Here is a 21,970-nt window from a genome sequence, read left to right as displayed (position 1 = left end):
GCAGTTCACTCCGATTGGAGGATTAATTTCAGAACCATGCGGGTTCTATATAGGAGTGTAAGCGAAGTTATAATGTTGTATGCAACACCTAAATGGGCTCTTACTTAAATATTTTGTTGAAAGCCCAGCGTCTCCTATTGTTATCTGTAATTGGTGCCTATAGGACTGTCCCTCGAGAGGCGGTTCTTGTTATTTCTGGTATTAAGCCCATTGATATCCTTACGACTGAGCGCCAATTACGTTATGATGCCAAGGTCTACAAGCTCTGGGCGCATAAAAGAAATAGACGACCAAAGAAGAAGAAATAATTCCATTTATGGTAGTTCAGATGGATGAATCGTCCGACGGCTGTTACACACATGGTATTTTTCTGATTGTGAAGGTTGTTAGATGGATTTCCCCAATCGACATTTTACACAGTTTCTTTTTGGATATGGTGCTGTTCGGAATAGGTTGTCCAGATTAAGTTTGTGTTGGGAGTGTAAGGCCATTGATGATGGGCACCAAGTCTTATCTGTCTGCCCCAGGTATCAAACTGAACGTAACAAAGTAGGTACAAAGCTTGCGAGGATCAATTCTCGTTTTGATCCGCAAGTTAAGTAGAAAATCGAAAGGAAATGGAAGGTAGTTTTGGCTTCATTAGATTCATAGCGCTGCAAAGAAGGACTGAGGGGGTGTGAGGCTGTTATAAATGTATAGAAAGAATAGCAACCCGCACGGCTAGAGGCCCACATGGATGCTTACTTCACCTAGATAGGCGTTTTTGCGTCAATCCAGGTTAGCTGAGATATTCGCTGTTAAAAAGACAATGGAGGTATGCAAAACTCTGTGATGGATACCGCATGTTTTCATTAAAAGCATATTAAATTTGTCAATTTGTTTCTTGATTTTTAAATAAATTAAGAGAACTTTGAGTATATTGAATTGTAATACAAAATTGTTGTTCTTGCTGCGATCAAAACTTGTTTTGTTGATATGAGAATAGTATACTTGGTGTTTATATTATAGTATATTTGATTCAGTCAAATAATGATCTTAGTGCATAATCTGATTGAGGTTATATCTATGAAGAGTTTTGATATGAAACCTTCAGTGTTAGAGAAAAGCGAGGGGATCCCGCTTCCGTGAATCGATTAATTTGATAGTTGAGGGTTGTAAGTTATGGTAGGTGGTTGTGGTTGGAAGAAGCCATACGAAGGTGACAGTATGTTGTGTAAATACACTGATGGAAATATTTGCCGAGGTATTTGCATCGGTGTCATCCTGTCAGAAGTGAAACTGAGACTGTGTTGTGTTATCAAGTTTACAGGGTCTAAAAGATGACCTTCAGTAAAGCCCATCACACCTAGAAACGGTGAGAGAAGTGTGGCGACCGGGAACGTCACAAGGCGGGTGTCTTCCACTACGCGGGTCGGATGTCTGGAGTGTAATCTTGATTCTACATTTCATCTACTTTAATAAAACGTTGAAGCAAATTAGAGTAATCGCATTTAAAGACGTCTGAACATCTTTAGAAGAATTTTCAGTTGAATTCGTTTGTAGTCAACTGTTAACAAACGCAGTGCTCATCAAGCGAATAGCTTCTTCGTACGAAAATCAACGTGGCCGTGTCTATTGAGTTCAGCGTGAGTTCGTATCTTCATTCAGCAACAATTTAATACGGCATTGTGGATTTTTGCAACGATGTCGGTCATAGAGGTAAATGGATGTAGCAAATGTCCAACTAGAATGAATGTATGACTACTATTAATTCAGCAGCCAACTTTTAAACCGTTTCCGTCGAAAATGAAGGATAAAAATCCTTTACAGTGAATTGTATCTCCTCTTTTTGACTGTCAACTGTTTAAAACCAAAATACTTCATAATAGCTTAAAGTTCACTTTTATCCGTTTTTCAGAAAATTGTAAAACGTTTTTACTTTATTCGACCGCTAAAAGCAAGCAATTAAATACAAACTTCTGAAACTTCGCGATACACCATCTAAAATACTATTATTGATAAACTCACGTAATTTGATCATAATTTCGTCATCTCGATGTCAGGCCAAAAATATTCCGAACGAATTTGATATTAGAAAAAACAACATAAATTAGGTATTACAATGAAACAGAAAATTAATATTTTTTAAAATTATTTAGGTATATGAAAACTGTACATGTACAATTAATTTATATTAGTAAAAAAATTATGTTTTTAAATGCTTAATAACATTACTAGTTTATGATCACCTTTGGGTTTCTTGCAAAAGTAAAGAAATCCCCACCCCCACCCCGCTATTAATTCGATTTGCTTTTGTTTTTAATGTTTATATAAGGAAAAATAAAAAATACAGAACGAATTTATTTTAAGCAAACAAAACATTTATGTTACTGTATGTGTTCACTTTAATTAAAAATCGAATGTAACCGATCAATAACTAAATCAACTGTTCATTTTATCGAAAAATTTCAAAACAATAAAAATATAAAAAATAGGCTTTGAGCAACTTTCACAAACTTTTACTGAAGTTTAACTTTTCTACGAAAAAGTTACAGTTATTTAATGCGTTGCGGGTATATAAAAAAACACTCCAAGGGAGAACAGTTTTAAAAATAAAAATGAACAATGTTTAAACAACTTTTGTTCGACAATTTGAGGGTTCCTATACAAGTAATGATAAGATCTGGTGTTCCGGAAAACACTTAATTGTTACTTTGTTAATAAAGAATAGTTGTATATTTTAATTGGGTTTCGTTAACGAATAAATCCAGGTGTTAAATGCGTATGGACTAACTAATAATTAATAGAAATACTATTTTTGGACAAAATGTTTAAAGTTAAATAAAAATCACTGGAAAATAACAATCATTCTGAAAAAAAAAAATTAATAACGGAAGACAATTATTTTCGGCCGTGACAAAAAATTTAAGGTAGGACTTCAAATGAATAAACTACAACGTTGTTATGGCATGAGAAACGCTTGTGTAGCTGCAATAGAGTCTTTTAAAAAAATCGGCTGAAACAGGAAAATCGAATATTAGAAAAAAATTCGTTTTAAAAATTACAGTGTATAATGAATATTATTTTGAACGAACCCAAAAAACATGCCATAACGTTATTTTTATTTTACAGTACTCCTTAATATTTGTTTTTCGCAGAAAAGTTCACACGTTTTAACTTTTGAGAATAAACTTTTGAAGTTCAACCAAAAGAAAATTAAAGACTAAAAATAGGAACTTGTAGTAAGGCGTACTCAACATATACATAGAATATCATTACGTTAAAGAACAAAATAGACATTTATTTCTTCGTAAGGAAAACTTTTACGCGATAACTAAACAAAAAGAAGAAAAATATATTTTATTGTTCTAACAATTTTTAAAATCGTTATTATTTATGACTGGTGAATTATAATACTTTATACGTATATATCTACAAAGTAATATCGTTAAATTTTATATTAAACTGTATTTGAACTTAAGTAAATGTTAATTTATTCTAAAATAACAAAACTTTTTAGTAACCCGAGATATATATTAATAAAACTTTTAATTAAGTTTTTGTTGATGTAACACAAAACGTAAATTTTAAAAATTTCTTTCCGGTTAAATATAAAATGATATAGATGACAAAAATTATTTGGGAAGAAAATAATATAAAAATGTCTATGGAATATATGTTGTTTAACGTATCTAGAAGTCGGACCATCGTTTCAAATGTCGTTATCATCATTTTGATAACGATATATTAATGCAATCTATTCCGTTGTATTAAGATAAAGCCAAAATGAGCTTTGTAAAAATTTTGGATTTTCTGATACCAACAAAGACAATTTTGTCTTACAATTCAATTCACTCAAAGTCGTCAGGATTTACCCAAAAATCAAGAGACAGATTAACAAATTTAATAAGCTTCTAATGAAAACATACGCTGTCTCTCTCTGCTCTGGTCCGCTTTCCGGAGCGAGGCCAATGCTTACATCGCACCTACATCATAGAGTTCTGCACTCATCTTAACAGAGAATATCTCAGCTAACCGGAGCTCGATGCCAAAACGCCTCCCTTGGCGAAGTAAGCACCCAGGCGATCCCCTAGCCTCCCGGATTGCTGTTCTATCTGTACTGTATCTATAACAGCATCAGACCCCCTCAGCCCTTCTCCTCAGGCTAAGGATCTCAGGAAGCCAACAACTACTTTCCATTCCCTTTCGGTTTTCCAATTAACTTGCAGATCAATACCAGAATTGATCTTCGCAAGCTCTCTAGATACTTTGGTACATAAGAGTTCTTACTCAGATTTCGTAGCTGGGACAGACATGTAAGACATGGCGCACATCGACAATGGCCCTACAGTCCATACAAGAAACAAGCTTGAATTAATCAAACTCAATCTGGCCAACGTATCTCGAAAAGCACCATGTTCAGAAAGAAACTGTAAAATATGTCGAGTTGAGGAAATCCACATAATTACCTCCATATCAGGAAAAATACATCAAGAAAAATAACATGCGTGTAACTGCCATCTGACGATTCAGTCCATCTGACCTGTCAGGAATGGAAACCTTGATCGTCCAAAGGTATGTTGACCTGCCTTCTTGGCATCATAATGTAACTGGCGCTCAGTCGCAAGGATGTCAATGGGCTCAATACTAGAAATAACAAGGACCGCCACTTGAGAGACGGCCTTATAGGTAAAAATATTCCTGTAACATTTTCAGGATACATCCCAACCCCTTAGGGGAAGACTCCCGCCTAGTGACGTTCCGGTCGCCACACCCCCTCCTGTTCCGTTCTCGGAGATGTGAAATTTAATATTACTTCTACATTTTATGTTGTACTCAGGTGTTTGTTAGTCTTAAAAAAATGGAGGCCATTAAATTTACTGATTTCTTTGCATTACTGACATAATAAAAATCCTATAATATTTCATTTACGATTATAAACAATAAACAAAAATTAAAATGCGCATAATTAATATAAAAAAAATTTGTACTGCAATAATAGTAAAATCAAAAGAAAATTATATTCTTCAATTATGTTGTATAATTGAAGCACAGAAGCATGTAATTTGAGAATATGGAAACGGAATTTTATAAAATGCCTTACCGGGATTTGAACCCAGGATACGACAGATATGAAAGGCTGAGACTCTACCATTCCACCAAGGAGATTGACATTTTTTTACAATTTACGTGGGGAATACATATTATTATCTCTACCAATAAAAAAATATACAGTACACTATTAAATTATGTATTCATGTCCACCATCAGGATATATATATACTAGTATAAAGGAGGTTTAAGACAATAAAAAAAACTAATTAAATTGTATAATATATGAATATAATAAAAATAACGTGCATGGACATCGGTTAAATTTACAAACTTTTCAAAAGAAAAGTATTCTTTTTTTCAAAAAATAACTCTTTTAAGAAGTAGTTAATAAAGTTTTTCATTACAGTTAGAATCGTGGAAAAATCTGAGTAAAAAAAAACAAAAAACACAAAAACGATGTGTAGGCTGCTACTGTTGTGCAGTATTAAAATTTTAATTCTACGATTAACAAAATAAGTAAGAATTCCTTTCGATTTTTTATTATTTTAACTCTTTTTAACAAAATATACCGTTACCTTCTAAACTGGTTTTTTACTAAACACATGTCCTCAGAGCACAGGTCCAACCTTGATACCTATGAAAGAAATTATTCAATATTTTGGGTCAAGTAATTTATCTCTAACCCTTCTTTCCTGTTCCAACATAACCCTCCATTCCCAAACCCTAGTTATATTCTCCTTATGTTTATCTAGTGACCGTTTCGTGGATAGCTCTCTTGGACTATCTTTTATCTATTTCCCGATTCAATATTTTCAATTCAGTTCATGTTTCTCTCAATTTATTTACTTCCACAAACGTCTTCGACTTAATCTGTCTTCCTGTCCGACGTTCTGTATGTTTGTTGTAACAGTCTTACACTACATCCTTTACATTTCATATCTCTTTATTTTATCTGTCTTGCTTCTAAGCGATATAATTTTTTTTACTTATACTTCGTAATGTAGCCTTTTCCCTTTTATCTTTTATAATTTAAATCCCTAACAAAGTCGGCATTTTTGAATCAGCTGTATAGGACTGAACTGAAAAAAAGTATTTCTATCTGTATCCTCTTCCCATTTCTCTAACGATCTTCTCGTCTTCTATCAGGTTATTATCCAATAAAAACTTCACACTATTTCATAACATCTTCACATTACTTTTGTTTTGTAGTTCTAGGTTTCCTCACTGCTCTCTGGCAATATCTCTGGTTACTATTACCATCATTCTCTTTTCTTTTTCACACTCCATCATTTCACATCAAATCAAACATTCTCTGAATTTTATTTTCATCTTCAACTCGAACTAAAATACAGTAAAGAAAGAACCATGATTTCATTTTCTCCTTTTCATCTAGATTTATCTTCATTTCTTTATACATTTCATTCATCACCTTATAATCGAAAGTGAAGAAAGTACGGTACTGTAATTTCCAAATCTCATAATATCCATCTGGTTCCCTACTTTCATCTTATGAATGGCTTCCTAAATCCTAGTTATTGTTATTTCCTTATTTTTAGTTCTTATCTCAGATTCTTCCGTTACGTTTTTTCTTGTATTATCCCTGCAATGCTAAAATTTACATTTAGCAGTGGTTCAAAATATCTTCTGTATTTTACCTTAAGATTTTTTGAGTCGCTATCACGTATGTTTCCTTATCTTTATAGAAATTCGATCAGTTCGATCTCTTTTCTTACCGCTCATAATAACATAATGTAATTTATTTTTCCATCTTCTCTCATGTTCACCCGATTTCTCAGCAAATCTATATCGACACTTTTTATCATTCTTTTAATATTTTCAACAACTATTTATTATTTTCTATTATATTCCTTTTTTATCCTCCATTTTCTACTTCTATATTTTCTTATACACTGCTCCTCATACTCTCAATTTCAAAATTTTATCCTTTCTTTTCTTTTAACTAGTTCTGAATCACATTCTTCGGGATTACTGAGTTCTATATTTCATAAAGTAATTCCACTCGAGCTATATACTCCTTATCATTATCTTAGAGGCATCCTTAGATAATAAAAATAATTATTTAGAATTTATGAAGGTTGAAAATTTCTCCATAATTAATATGTTTTGAAAATAAAAATAATATATACATATAATTACATATCTGATTTTTCGTAATTTAGTGAAGATAAATTATAAATGGGTGTTGTTCCGTATTTTGGCTTTATTTTTTTATTTTAAATATGATACATTTAGTATAAAATACATACTGCCCGTGAAATGCAAGTCTCTATTTACAAAAATGCAATAGTTTTTAACATGCAGCAAACAATAACTGAAATGTATCATATATATATAATTCATACGAATATTATTTGTAATTTTTCTTCCTTGATAAATTAAATATAGATGTATGATTTCTTTCTAACGTTCATTTAATAACCTAACAACCTTTAACAATAACCTTCTTAATTCATTTTTGGGACACTTCTTTGTTGCACATCGATATCAATTTCTTTTTATAGCTAAATTAAAAATTTAATCATAAAGACCAACTACAATGACTAATTGGTACATATATATCAGTACAGCACAGTGATAACAAAAGGGAAAGAAAAAACAAAAAATTCGGACACTTCTATTCAGTTATTTAACAATAGGTAACATGAAGAATATTTTATAACAGCCACTTTTATTGCATTTTTCTGTCTTTATCAAACAAGAATGATTGTAGTTTTAGTAATTATCGTCTTTTAGAAATTCAACACACATTTCTACGGGTTACAGAAGTGCCTTATAATCTTAAAATATATAATTGGACGTTTATTAAAAATATTATTGGTTAAAACGATCAATATTTAGAAAATGTATTTATTTACGTTTGCAAAAAGGGTAAAATGTAAATCTGTCCGCATAACTTCGTTATCGGGTGAGCAGTAAGGCTTAAATCGACACCACATAGTATATTCAGCAATCAACTTTTCGTTAGAAATATACATACGTATTTATATGTACGTTACACATTATGAGCCGTTGAGTAAATCATATTATGCAAGAGATACGGAAATGGAATTTTTAATAGTTTTCACTAAACAATTTTTATTTTAAATGACGTCTCTCCCCCTCCCAACTGCGGATAAACGTTTTATGATTTGTTTTCTGGAGATAAATATATTGTTTTCTGTTATACCGAATTTATATTAATTACTCCTTTTGAAAGCTAAGAGTTAATTAAAGGAGGAAGTAAAATTACAAACAACTTCGGTATGATTTATAAATATGTATGTACATAAAATAAAACCTACCCGTCAGGGCAGAAGATAAGATGATACCCTGAAGAAAACTGGGTAGTTTCATGTATATCACGTGATATAAAAATATAAATAAATAATGTTTTTAATTTTTTTTATTTGCATTCTAATTGGTTAATAATATAATAAAAAAAAGTAAATATTAATAATTTAAAAATACTTTTTTATAATTTTTACCCTGACAGCACAAGCGAGTCAACATTTTTAACAACCAAATAAAAACTGCAATGTTTAAAAAAATTGCAAAATAGATAAATTAAAAAAATATTTAAATTTAAAAAATATTTTTTTTGTCTTACAAATCACGTATTTACAATCGGTTCCAAATAATCGCATTACAAAAAGCAAGTGAAGAGGGGTTTTCAGCGAACACCCTTAATAAAACGTAAATAGGTATATAAAGTTATAAATAAATAAACTAATATATATATATATATATATATATATATATATATATATATATTAGTTTATTTAAAGATTATTAGTTTGTTTTTAATGTGATTGGCGCAAAATTACGGCAGTCATCGTGTTTACAAGAAAGTGAAATATATATATATATATATATATATATATATATATAATTTTGAATTGACGGTGGTTTTGTGGTCAGGGGGATGTGAATCGCGAAAATATGTCGCAATTTTCCGGAAGTCGAATCATGGTACCCATTACAATAAGTAGTTTTCTTATTAAATTTACCTAAAACACAGAGTTGGGGTAAAGGCCGGATTAAAATTAAGCGATAATAGAACAGTTTAAACAAAAAATATCTTGCTACATTCTTTTACCGGAATACCTATATAATACGAAATCAGAGCAGTTTACACAATAGATTACTGAACATTAATGCAGTTCAAAATCACCCGTGACGTCGGTTCTATATACAAATGAAAGTATACCATAAAACCAATAATGAAAGATTAAAATAATTAGAATGTGTGAAATAGATAATTAAATATGAAGGATATAAGAGGTACATCGAACGAAGTTAAGAATTAGCACAGAATAAAAAGAAACAAAAAGCGAATCGAACTGATCAGAGAACATACAAGAAATTCATCTCGTCTGTCATCTGTCATCTGAAGATAGCATATCATGTAGGAAATGTATAAGTGGCATATATCATGTTAAGTAGCATATCATGTAGGAGATGTAATTAGATAGCATATTATTTATTAAATTCTAGAGTAAATGTACTGAGCGACGGTCTACCCGTAATACAGAGAAATTATATTGATCGTTAAAGGGTGTCGGTGTAAAAGAAATCGCTACTTAGCGTAGAAGTAATAAATATAATCTTCATTAGATTTCGAAGATAAATCTCTTTTTCTACTGTTCGCAACTAAAATATGTGTAAATTTAAGTTATATTTAAAGATCTTATATGAGCAGAAATCAGGGTTACGATTTGACGTTTTGACATCGATTATATTTACTTAAATTTATTGCAGAATAAACAAAGCAAAAATTATAACATCCGTTTTAAATTATTGGAGTCTAACTTATTAAATAGTTCAAGTGACCTTTTAATATCTATTATTCTATGAAAAAGATAATTTCATCTAATTAACAGTAAAATTTAGCACACAAAATAAACTAACCGTAGTGATTTTATATTAATTACTCTTAAATGTTACATGTTTAGTCAAATTTAGCCATTTTATGAACATTAAACAAAATTATGGTACGATTCAATGAGCATGAATAATTAAATACCGTAATTTGAACGCCTTAATTAAACAGTATCATTAGAATATTAAATTATATACCCGAATGAAATTTCTGAAAAAAACGTTTACTGCTTAAATTAAATGTTGTTATTGTTAGTGCCTATAAAATAAATAAATCGATTAATTAAACTGTAATTATTGTTTTTGATGAGATAAATATGTAAAAAAAAAAAATTGCAAACCCTAAATAATAAATATTACGTAATGGTATTTTAATTATATATTTTACACATGTATTTTCAATATAAATGCAGCCTATTTTAAAATTATTTTGAATAAAAATATACTTCAAATATAAAACCGTTCGCGATTACATTCCATTCTTTATGACTCTTATCCACATATCAATTTTGAATAGTACATCTATAAATGTCATACACGTCTTTATTTATAATATACGAACAGTTTTTTATTTTTTCAATAATACACTTATGATATATTGTTTATATACACTTATGATCTAACATGTACTTATGAAAATAATATAAAATATTTATTTTTGTCAACAAAATAATACCTCATTTGTTTAAATCGGTTGATAATAGCTGAGATACAACTGAAATTGCTCAAGTTAATGACAAAAATTATAAAGTCAGAAAATTCTGTGGTTTTTTTACATACTAATAATAAAAATAAAAATTATTTATTTTCAATTCAATTAATGAAGGAAGTGAAAACTGGCACAATAAAGACAAAACTGGATCATTTTTTCGTTCTTTACGAGTCTGAATACGATGTTTTTTCAAATTATGGCTAACAAAAGACTTTATCCAGATTGTTCCTCTAATAATGATGGTATATTAAATCTCCATAGGTAAAAATTATTAAGATAAATTAATAGTGGTTTTATATGGAATCTTACATCAAAAAAAGATTGTATCCTAGAACTTTGTCTTCAATAATATTTGATAGATTTGTTGTAAAATCCCAATAAATAGAAGCCGAAAAGCACACTTTATAGGTTTAACATAAATTTACTTTGTTAACCTGCTAATCAAGATAAAATTTGAAGACTAGATTCGTGGAAAACTTAATTTTAAGAAAGTAAATGTAGTCGATAAAAAACAGAATAATTTTTTTAAATAATTTTATTGAGAATGTGTATCTTGATTATTGTAGCTTTAAAAAAAAGCTGTGTGAAAGCAGCTGTGAAAATCTATTTTCATATCAAATGAAATAGACGGCTAAACAGATTTGTTAAATTTTTTACTCGAAATGTAAAAATATTCAAATTTTATCTATCAAATAAAATATATTTATGCAGAACGATTATACTATGAATAATTTTATCTATATAAAAGTTATAAAGTTTATTGACCATTGTGTTTATTATTTTTGTCTTTCAAAAACTTACTTCATAACTTTCAAAAGTAATAAACACTCGAATAAAATTTTTATGGAAAACAGTTACACTATCCTATTTATTAAGGTTGACATGAAAGTCATTTCGGTTTTCACAAATATATAGTTTATGTTTGTTTTGAAGGACTTCTTTCAATGTTATGATCTTTTTTCTAATGACATTTGGTACCTATCACTTTTATCATGCTTTAGAAGCAAATCGTACGTAATTTTATTTGCACCTATAAGTTATGGCAAATTTTAACGTTGAAGGAAAAACGAATATTTTCGACATATTTTACTTTTTTATTTCTGTAAAGGTAAGAAAGCTGTTGAGGTTTACAGAGAGATGTGTGCAGTTTACAGTGTTTGTTGTCTAGCAAAACGCACGTATCAGAATCGTCTCAAAAAATTCCGTTCTGGAGATTTTTCACTCAAAGTTTAAAAAACGTTCTAGTCGACATACTGAAGTCCATGAAGACTGAATCAAAGCCTTAATTAAATAGGATCGTAATACAACTACGCGAGAGATTGCAGAGGGGTTAAATTTATCACACAACAATGAAAAATCACATAAAATGCATTGGACTCGTTAAGAAGCTCGATATTTGTGTTCCGCATAACGTAAAAGAGATTCGTTTAACACAACCGAATCAATATTTGCGATATGCGTCTCAAACACAACGAAGAGTTTGATTATAAAAATGAATCGTCTGCAATAATATGAATCGAAAAAAATCATGATAAATCAGCAGAAGCCATGTCAACTAAATTGCATAAAATAAAAAAAATCAAGCTGTTAATTTGGTGGGATTACCAAGGTTTTATGTATTTTGAGCTGCTTCCAAAGAACCAAACGATCAGATATTTACTATCAAAAACTGATGAAACTGGAGGTAGCGATCAAAGAAAACCGGCCAGAATTGGCGAATCGCAAAGGAATCGTGTTTCACAAAGGCAATGCAATACCTCACATATCTTTGGTAACTAGTGGAAAATTATTGGAGATTAGTTGGGAAGTGATGTCCATCGCCGATAAAGCCCTCATATTGCACCAGATTACTGTTTATTTCGAAGTTTGCAAAACTCTTTGAATAGTAAATCTTTCACTAATGATGATGACCTGAAACCGCACGCTGTTCGGTTTTTTGCAGAAGTTTAATGAGCACGGAATCATGAAGTGGGCAGAAAGGTGCCAAAGGTTTATTGGACAAGATGGAAAGAATATAATGGATTAAAAGCTCACTGTTTGTTTAAAATAAAATTGAATTTTATTTCACACTATAAAACCGATATTACTTTCTTGCCAAACCAAGTTATGCAAAGCTATACTATACTATATTAATATAATTCATGTCTCAAAATGAGTTGTTTTTATAATGGAATCTACTAAAAAACATTTTATCATATCGTTATAATTTCAGTTAATCGTTTGAACAATTTTTAGCTTATGAAGATCAGTTTTAATAATTGGAATCGAGAAGTTAAGTTATTAAAATTCTTCCATTATGTATAATATATGAATTCGGATAAGTAAGTAACAAACACGGGAGTTGAAGTATTAGATTACTGCCGGAATACAATTTTTTAATTAAAAAAATGATGGATTTATAGAAAGGAATGACATGCTTATAGCAACATACTAAGCGTTCCCATTACTGTAGCGTCTGCTGGGAATTCGTTGTTACTGTATTGAGCCTGCAACAACGGTATGCTGCTTCGCCTATGGAATCAATTTATAGGAGTTTTCTTAAATTTTCAATAAGACCCATCGTTAGTAATGAAATATTCATAACTGGAATGAATAATTTGTATAGACGATAACAAGAATTTTTATATATGTAATTCAAATAAATTTATATCTAAGTTAATTAAATGAAATTACTGTTTATGACAGAAGATATCTGTTTTTGAAATGGATTTTATTCAAGCTACGTAATTTTGGTATATAATGTATAACGAATAATAAAATATTACTTAAATAATTATGGGGAAAATGCACGGCTACATAGCCTTTATCAAGTGTGTTTATCTACAATATGCAGAATTTGCATAAAAAAAAGTTGATATGTGTTTTTAACAAGAGTTAAATATTTCTCAATTTAATATTTCTAATTAAAACTTTTTTTTTGTAAAAGTATTTTGTATACCATGGGTAATTATTAATTTTATAAAATGTACATAAATATATATATATATATATATATTTTTTTTCAGTTTTAATAAAAAATACTGATACAATGGTTTATAATCCCGCATAATTATACTCATATCTATTATTTATAAATGACGTTTTCTAACATTTATTTTTTTAACTTTAAATAAAATATTTTATTTATGATAAAAGTATATTGTAATGTTTCATTCCCGAAATATAAGGTAATACTAGCTAAGCAGATACATCAATTGAAAACTCTAAGAAGCAGAAAATTCTCTTATTGTAGCCCGAATATGACGCTGAAAATAAAAAGTTGAGATCAAACAATATCTTTAAATGCAATTTTTACGTTAATAAAAAAAAAAAAAACAAAATGTACAATCTATTACTAAATACAAAGAATATTCCTGGGTTTCAAGAAAAAAATAGGACTTCTTACCAGAAGTATGAGGTCAGAAGTTACTAAGTCAGAAATACTGAATCAGATGCTTAGGATAATTGATAATTAATGAGTTATTCTTAGAAAATAAAGCTATAATTTATAAAATAACATTTAGGCCCGTCTGGACGTATAGGAAGTAACTACAAGGAACGTCCTGTTCATCTAACTTTGAGATAATTTAATATTTTTAGTCAAAATGCATAAAACTCTATCAAATCCTCCAGGAATGGAATATATGAAAAAGCCCTGAGCAATCTTAAAATCTCTAAGATAAAATAAAAAATTTTCTTAACAATTAAAAAATACCTTTATCCAGCCAAGAAATTTTCATAATAAAACATATAAAAACAGTCGAATTACCATGTACTTAATAAAACTCGTTATATCGTCGGTCCCGAATAACACAAGTACCTGGGAGTAAAAGTCATTAGAACAACAATGCACTGCTCCCTAGATAAAACATTTTATAACAGATGAACAAAGTAAAAATATTTGAAGAAAATAAATAAATAATAATGCAGATAGTATTGTAATATTACCGAAAATGAACAAAAAAAATTATTTAATACGAAATTATAAGAATACAAACAATAGATAAAAATGACACAATTTTAATTTTAAAATTTAAATCTTACCTTTAAGATTATCGTAATAAAATATAATTGTTTATTATTTTAAAATTACTGTTTATTAAAATATCCCAAACATTTCACATACTATAGTCTGCCCATTTCATGATATTTATTTTATTTTAAGAAGGCATTTCTTCGTCTAGTTATATGATTCTTAATTCGAACAGGTTCGTTTATACTTCTCAATTTGATGTAAAAGTCTGAAATTCTAAAAGAATATTTACAAAATTATTTAAATACGTTGGACTTTGTAAAACCTTCCATTAAGTCATAAATGAAACGATTCGCTACAGTTCGGTGTTCTTTCTAAATTATCTAAAAAATTGGCTCATAATGTTGGTTTAAAGACTCCTTTTTGAAGTATGTATCAGTCAATTAATCTGAATATCGTTTTATCCTTTCATCTTAATGTTGCTAACTTACTAAGTAGAAACTATCTTTATCTAATTCGACTTCAGAAGATTCTAAAAATGGTAAATCAAATACATAGTTCAACCATGTTTCTACATTACTTTCAGTAATTTTGTACTCTGTCATTAAACATAACTCCTCAGTCCTTCTTTACCGATTTTGACCAAGTTGAAAATGAAAACCGATTAATTACATCTCTGGCTAAACCAGGAATAATAGGTTGAGAATACTATTTTCGAAGTCGACTACTACTTATTTAGGATTTAACTCAAAATGTAAAATAAAACGCTTATTTTATAATAGCTGAAATACATCTTTATACGTTTCTGCTGGTTTATCTAACAACATGCATAAAGCTAAGGGGACAATATGCTCATTTACTATTACACACAATGTAAGTAACTGTATGAAAAATTTCAAACAGTAATCAAACATACCATGTAAAGTATCTTCTTTGCATTCATTCATTTTACATTCATAGCGTTCTGCAATTAGGGCAGGTCCTGTCACAGGTGCTGCTCTCCATCTTGTTCTAGCCTTCGCTAACCTCTTTTTTTCATCATATTTTCCCTTTTCCACAATCTCATCCATCATTTGAAATCTATTTCTTTCTCTTCCTTTCCTTCCATTCACCAAGCCTTTCTATCGCATCCACTAATAAACACCTTCTTCTCATACAATGTCCTACCCAGTTCCTTTTCTTACATTCAATCACGTTTAATATTTTCCTGTTCTCCCTTTTCTCCTCAATACTTTATTTTTTACATTGTCTTACTATTTGATATTTATCATTCTGTGCCTCACCGAAATCCCAAAAGCTTCAATTTGTTTTCCGTCTGACTTCTCATCGTCCACGTTTCAGCTCCATAGAGCATCACACTCCAAATAAAATATTCCATTAATCTCTTCCTTAACGGTAAGCTTAACTTTCCACACAGCAGTCTTCCCTTCTTATTAAACGCCTGCTTAAGTCTTGATATTCTTGTTTTAATTTCTACTGTGCTAGACAGGTCATCAGTTATAAATCTTTTCAAGTACCTGCTCTAAAACTTCAATTCTTATCTTTATCTCAATCCTCTCCTCTTTCCACCTAAAACCGTACATTTTGTTTTCTTTTTATTGATCATAAGATCCAGGCTTTCGCAAGTTCTATTAAGTCATCAAGCATTTCATTTAGTTTATTTGGGCTCTCCACTAGTGCCGCCATGTCATCAGCAAAATGTATACATTCTATCCTTCTTCGCCCGATCTTTATTCATCTTTTCCGATTCAGACAGCATTTAATTATTTCTTCCAGGTATATACTAAGCAGTGTCGGTGACATGCAGCATCCCTGTCCCCCTCCCAATCCAATCCTTATTCTTTCTGTCATTTCGTCTACTACCCGCACTTTTATTTTCTTCTATAATACAGCTCTTTGCATAAACCGCGCAGATTACTATCGCGAGAAAATAGTATTATAATTTTATTGATGCTAATAACAAGCAAGAAACTTTCATCCATATGGCTTTTAAATTGATTAGCGCACTATTCGTGATTAATCAGGTGCGCAGTTCGTAAAAACCTAATTGATTATTAAGGTGAACAGATTTCACTTACTGTATTTACAAAGCACACTAATACGTACTGCACGGACTACTGTTACACATTAGTTATATTTACTGAATGTTTTTTGTAAAGAAATTGCACTATTTTCCTTTTATTAAAGAAGAATGAATATCGTTGCTAGTAAAACATCAAACATAAATCTAATACTTTAATTAAATTAATTGATTGACGTGATGAAAATAGTTCGAATAAAAACCTCTTACCCCTACCTAAACACAATACATGGAAATTTGCTATCGGAAAAACTTTAGCGGAACCCACTTTGAAGCTGTCCTTTGTCAGCCTCATTACAGTTTGCCCTGTTATTAATGCTGAACAACTCAGAGTACTTAGGAAACCCTTTAGAATACGGTCGAATAATTTCTTTGATCTGTATGCTTTTTTAAAAGGACTTTTTAAATTTTACTTAAAAAGACTAGAAAATTGTATGTTATCAGTTAAAACAAATAATCACAGGATGGATTGCAACCATCTAACTTTACATACTGATAGAACAGTTAGTTGCATTGTGCTATCAGTAGGCTAACATTACTAATAATGTGGATAAATTTTTCATTAATGACAATAACAGTATTTCTGTTGTCCGTAAAGTGAAACTTCTGTTTTATTAGATGATAAATTCTGTTAGGGTGTTAAAACTAATTTTGTTTCCGACAAAATTAAACCAGTACAGTTTCTCTTTGAAGTGTTAAAATAAAATGCTGTAGTTTCATCAATATTGAATTTTTAATATGCTAACCCGTATTCCCTTCGTGAATTAATATCATCTCTTGGGGTACTCTCAAAAAGTCCGACTGGGCTTTTAAGATACAATAATTAATGGTTAAATCATTATTTTTGATCACGAAAACATATGTTTAAAAAAAAAACAAAAATAAAAATACAGTTAAAAAACTTATTTTTACAAAACAATGATACCCTCTCGAAGAATTAAAAAAAAATAATAATAATTAAAAATCATGAATTGCTTCGATTTCCGTTAAAGGTGCACATAAATATGCGTTCAAATAATTCTCATTAATGCATTCAGGGAAGTGTTTTATTTTAAAATTATTTCTTTATATTTAATATCTTAATGCATTTAACTTTTAATATTACTTCATGTGTTTGTATTTTAAATACAAAACTTTAGTCAAATACTTTTTTATTTTATAATAAATAAATAAATCTTTATTCTGATCAAAACATAAAAATTAATTTTATAATTCACGTCAATATAAATTAAATTATAAATATAAAAACTAGATATATTTATAAAGTCCATATTAACTACTTAAATACAAATACATAATATAATGTTAAGATAAATATACTAAGCATAAAAAATTATCACAACGCACATTAAAATTCAAAAGCCGCTATTGAAAATTATTTTGAGCCCAAATTTGTGTTCACGTTGAATGGGATGCAAAAAAATGGTTTTATTTTTTATTATTTAAAAATTCATTAACAGAATAATATTGTTTCCGTAAAAGAAAGTTTTTGTTAATTGTACATGAAATTGTATTGATGTGTAGATTTTTCAAATTATCCGGCAAAGATGGCAACAGAAGCAACAATTTTAGCTCTATGCCTCACTTTTTTTCTAAACTCGGTCGAGGATATCCTTCATTTCTCCTTCAGATAACGCGAAAAGGGTCTTATCATCAGCAAACTTTAAATTGGACAGGCCGGCCTCCTATTCGTATACGACACGCCAGTTTTACAGGCTCTTCCGCGAAACGGGTTGAGGATAGAAAAGTCTGCTGCCATTGACATCAAAAGGATAAATCAGAACGGTTTATCAGCTCACTTATAATTCCTCAAGATCTAACCGATATAAATGTTTTCTGCGTCTTATGTATTCGAAATCTTATTTTATACTAAACATTAGTTATAGTGGGTTTGAAGGACTAAATTTTAAGCTCTCAGAAATTTTAGAAAAGTCCAGATATATCTTTGCCAGCTTTTTCTCTTTGCCTTATTTGTTTGTACATACTCAGTTATGTCTTAATCTCCATCTCTCTGCGGATTACTGGTTAATTAGCAGAAATCTTCTTAATTAAGATTATTCGAGATAAAGATATACAGACCAATAAATAGAACGTACATGAAATATGCCGGATTTAGCACATTTAAAGAAAAATAAAACAGACACAAAGAGGAACAATTTTTAATCCCGTTGTAACATTTATAGCTATAATTTTAGCAGGATACGCTTTGATTTAAGACGCGACTTTGTACTGTAAATTTTACTTTTAACATTTTGAACGTAAATATCTTATCTAATTTTACATTAAACTTAATAACGATTAAGAGCGCAATAATACAATCTGTAATTCAACTAGACATAACGTGAAACATAGCGAGTTTTATTACAAATAACAGCGAACAATTTAAATAGCATTCCGTTTGGATAAAGAAATAGAGTTTACAACTTGATATCGTATTGTGTAAGATTAAACAGAATATAGCAATATAAAATACACAAACACACAAAGAGAAAAAAAGTGCTTATACATAAATGGTCTGTTATATTGGCTCTTTTCTATTATAGCACTTAGTGCTTAAATGCTACTTCAGATTGCGTGTTACGACTTCGAAGACGGAAAAAGTTAGATACCTCTTTAGAGACTCGTATCATGAAGCAAGTTAAAACTTACAACAACATTTTCCAAGTTCAAAAACGAGATAGTTCGATATGACTTGTTTTGTTCAGTCCCTCTTGTTTAAATCTAAATCTTTAGATTTTAGTTTATAATGTTATAACGTAACTTTGCTACAAATAAAACTATTTTTTTTTTTCAATAAATATTTGTGAAACTATTTAATTTAAGCGAACACAAATATTAAAATGAATGCTTATCACTTTCTTTTATTGAATAAAACTCATTATACTAAAGCCGTTTAAGGGTACCTCTGCAATGTAAGAGAGAATTGTATAAAGCTTAATTTGTGACAATTCATACCTACGCGGCAGAAACGTGGATAGATGAAAAAAGATGGAGGGTCAACAACAGGAAGCATAAATGAAATTCATGAGTAGCAAGCTAGGGAAGACAAGAAGGGATAGGGTAAAGAACAGTATAATTAGTGAGAAATCGAAATTTTGCAACCTTGTTGAGTCAATTGGAAGATCAAAGTTCAGTTGGTTTGGACATATTAAAAGGATGGATAGACCAAGAATGTTTGGTCTTGTTTGGAATATTTGGATGGATAGACCAAGAATTCTTGGTCTACCCTTGGGGCAGAAAAAGAATGAAATGGATAAATACAGTGATGAAAGAAGCGAACAAGAGAAGGGAGTGAGATGGTTCATGAATCGAGACAACTGGAGGAGTTTTATAGAACACCCAACACAAGGAAACTTGTATTAAAGGGAATTAAAGATGATACTAAACCATTTAAGAAAATTATGGAAGTAGGAGAGTCCTTCTCCTACTAATTTAAAATCAACTAAGGTAATGAATGTCCTCTGAATGTCCTATTCATTACCTTAGTTGATTTTTGGAGACATCACTCAAGTCGACCGTTTTGATACTATTATCCTTTCTATTCTGTATTATGCTAATATTTTTTGCATCCTGTGTCGTCAGCTATCTATTTAATTTATTATTATAAGTGCAAAAATACAATACAATCTTTAATTCAACAATTTTATACAATTTTTAGAACCTTTTCAATAAGTCTCTCCATTATCAAATTAACTAAATTTGGATGGTTAATTACGCAAGCCACCAAATACCCTTTACTTGATTCTGCCGCAAATCTCATTCCAATTCTACTCGAATTAAGATCCGTTTTTTCAAATTTTATCAAACCACATAAATTTCAATACATTGTATATAACATCACATTTCAATGGCACATTGCTGTTTACCTATTTATTGTCCATACATCATTACCGTAAAGCGCTCTACAATCCATACCAAACTGTATTTTCAAGAAATTCTTTTTAAATTTAGATTTATATTTTAATTCTAGTAAACTTATTGTTATATGAAATCTCTTCTTCACCATGCCAATCTTCTTTTAATGTTCATCCTTCATAATTTTTCTCCCTAAATAGCAACTTTCTTAAACTTTTTGTATATTATGTTCCTCTGTTTTAAAATTGTATTCCTCATTATCCTGGTCTTGTCTTTTTATCGCCTTTATTTTAATTTTATCAATTATCAAATTTAATTTATCTCCTAGCAATAAACCCATACCATTCAGAATTTCTTCTAAATTCACTTTTTTTTTTTTTTTGCAAAAAAGGCAAATGTCTTCGGCGCATGTTAAAATGTTATTTGTTTTTTTCTGTTTGGATAATTAGACGATCTCAAATTTATTTTTCGAATCCCGTATCATTTCTTCTTTGTGCAGCTTGAAATGCGATGATGACAGGCTACAATCTAGGCTCAATTCTTTCTGAATGGGAGCTTTCTCTTTTTCTTTTATAAGATTTACAATGAAAAAAGATGCCTACACATCGATATACTTAACAACTTAGCAGATTTCTTAATCATTGATACTCAAATCGATATTTTAACGAAAAATATGCATACACAGGATGATTAAACGAACTGATTTAAAATGTAAGCTATTTTCCCGGCAAATCTTTTGTAAATATATACTTCGACTGGAGGACAGTGTTTACTATACGATTCAGTTTTAATGTACATTTGAATGTTCGGAATTTAATCCCCATGCTGTAATGAATAATAAACTATAATATAGTAAAAGTATTATGAAAGTCATTCCGTCATTGATTTGCTGGACAATAGTGACACGATAAGTTACTTCATGGAATAAAAATATAAATGATTTTTTTATTAGTTATAATTTTACAATTATTCAAACATTTAATAAAATAAAAAAAATAAAAATATATCAAATTTATAATCGACGCCACTGAATTGTGCACCAAGTATTTAGGTGGAAAAGTAAATTACACGAAGACGCCCTGCAGTATAGATTAGGATACTTTATAAACACATGAACAGAGAACCATATACCTGGGTTAAATAAATGAATTATAATGTAGGTAATATGGAAATAATACGAATACGATTATTAAAAATTAAACGCAATATTTTTTTAATATTAAACTATTCGAATACCGATGACATGTGATATTAAAATAATACAATTTTTCTTTTAAAATTTAAGGCATATATTTAAAAAAATTATTTATTTAAATACCCCAAACAATTCACATACTGCAATCTGCCCGTTTCATGATATTTACTTATTTTGGTTTTGATAAAGTCAATCTGAAGTCTATTTATAGGATTTATAATTATAACAAGTACGTTTAAACTTTCCAATTTGATGTAAGTATCT

The 21,970-nt window shown here is 29.6% G+C and overlaps 1 protein-coding gene across 1 annotated transcript in view; it reads right to left on the bottom strand.

Moving 5' to 3' along the window:
• Positions 1-15,181, bottom strand: part of LOC142322750 (ras-GEF domain-containing family member 1B-like) — a 213,570-nt gene extending 198,389 nt beyond the window's left edge. The window contains exon 1 of the mRNA XM_075361824.1: positions 15,068-15,181. Coding sequence (XP_075217939.1) covers positions 15,068-15,181 — 114 coding nt within the window. The remainder of the gene's footprint in view (positions 1-15,067) is intronic.
• Positions 15,182-21,970: the final 6,789 nt, after the last annotated feature.

This window comes from Lycorma delicatula, chromosome 4, assembly GCF_047948215.1.
Source record: "Lycorma delicatula isolate Av1 chromosome 4, ASM4794821v1, whole genome shotgun sequence".
Lineage (NCBI taxonomy): Eukaryota > Metazoa > Arthropoda > Insecta > Hemiptera > Fulgoridae > Lycorma > Lycorma delicatula.
Note: the sequence above shows the minus strand (reverse complement) of the source record. Positions and strands in the feature narration are given on the sequence as shown.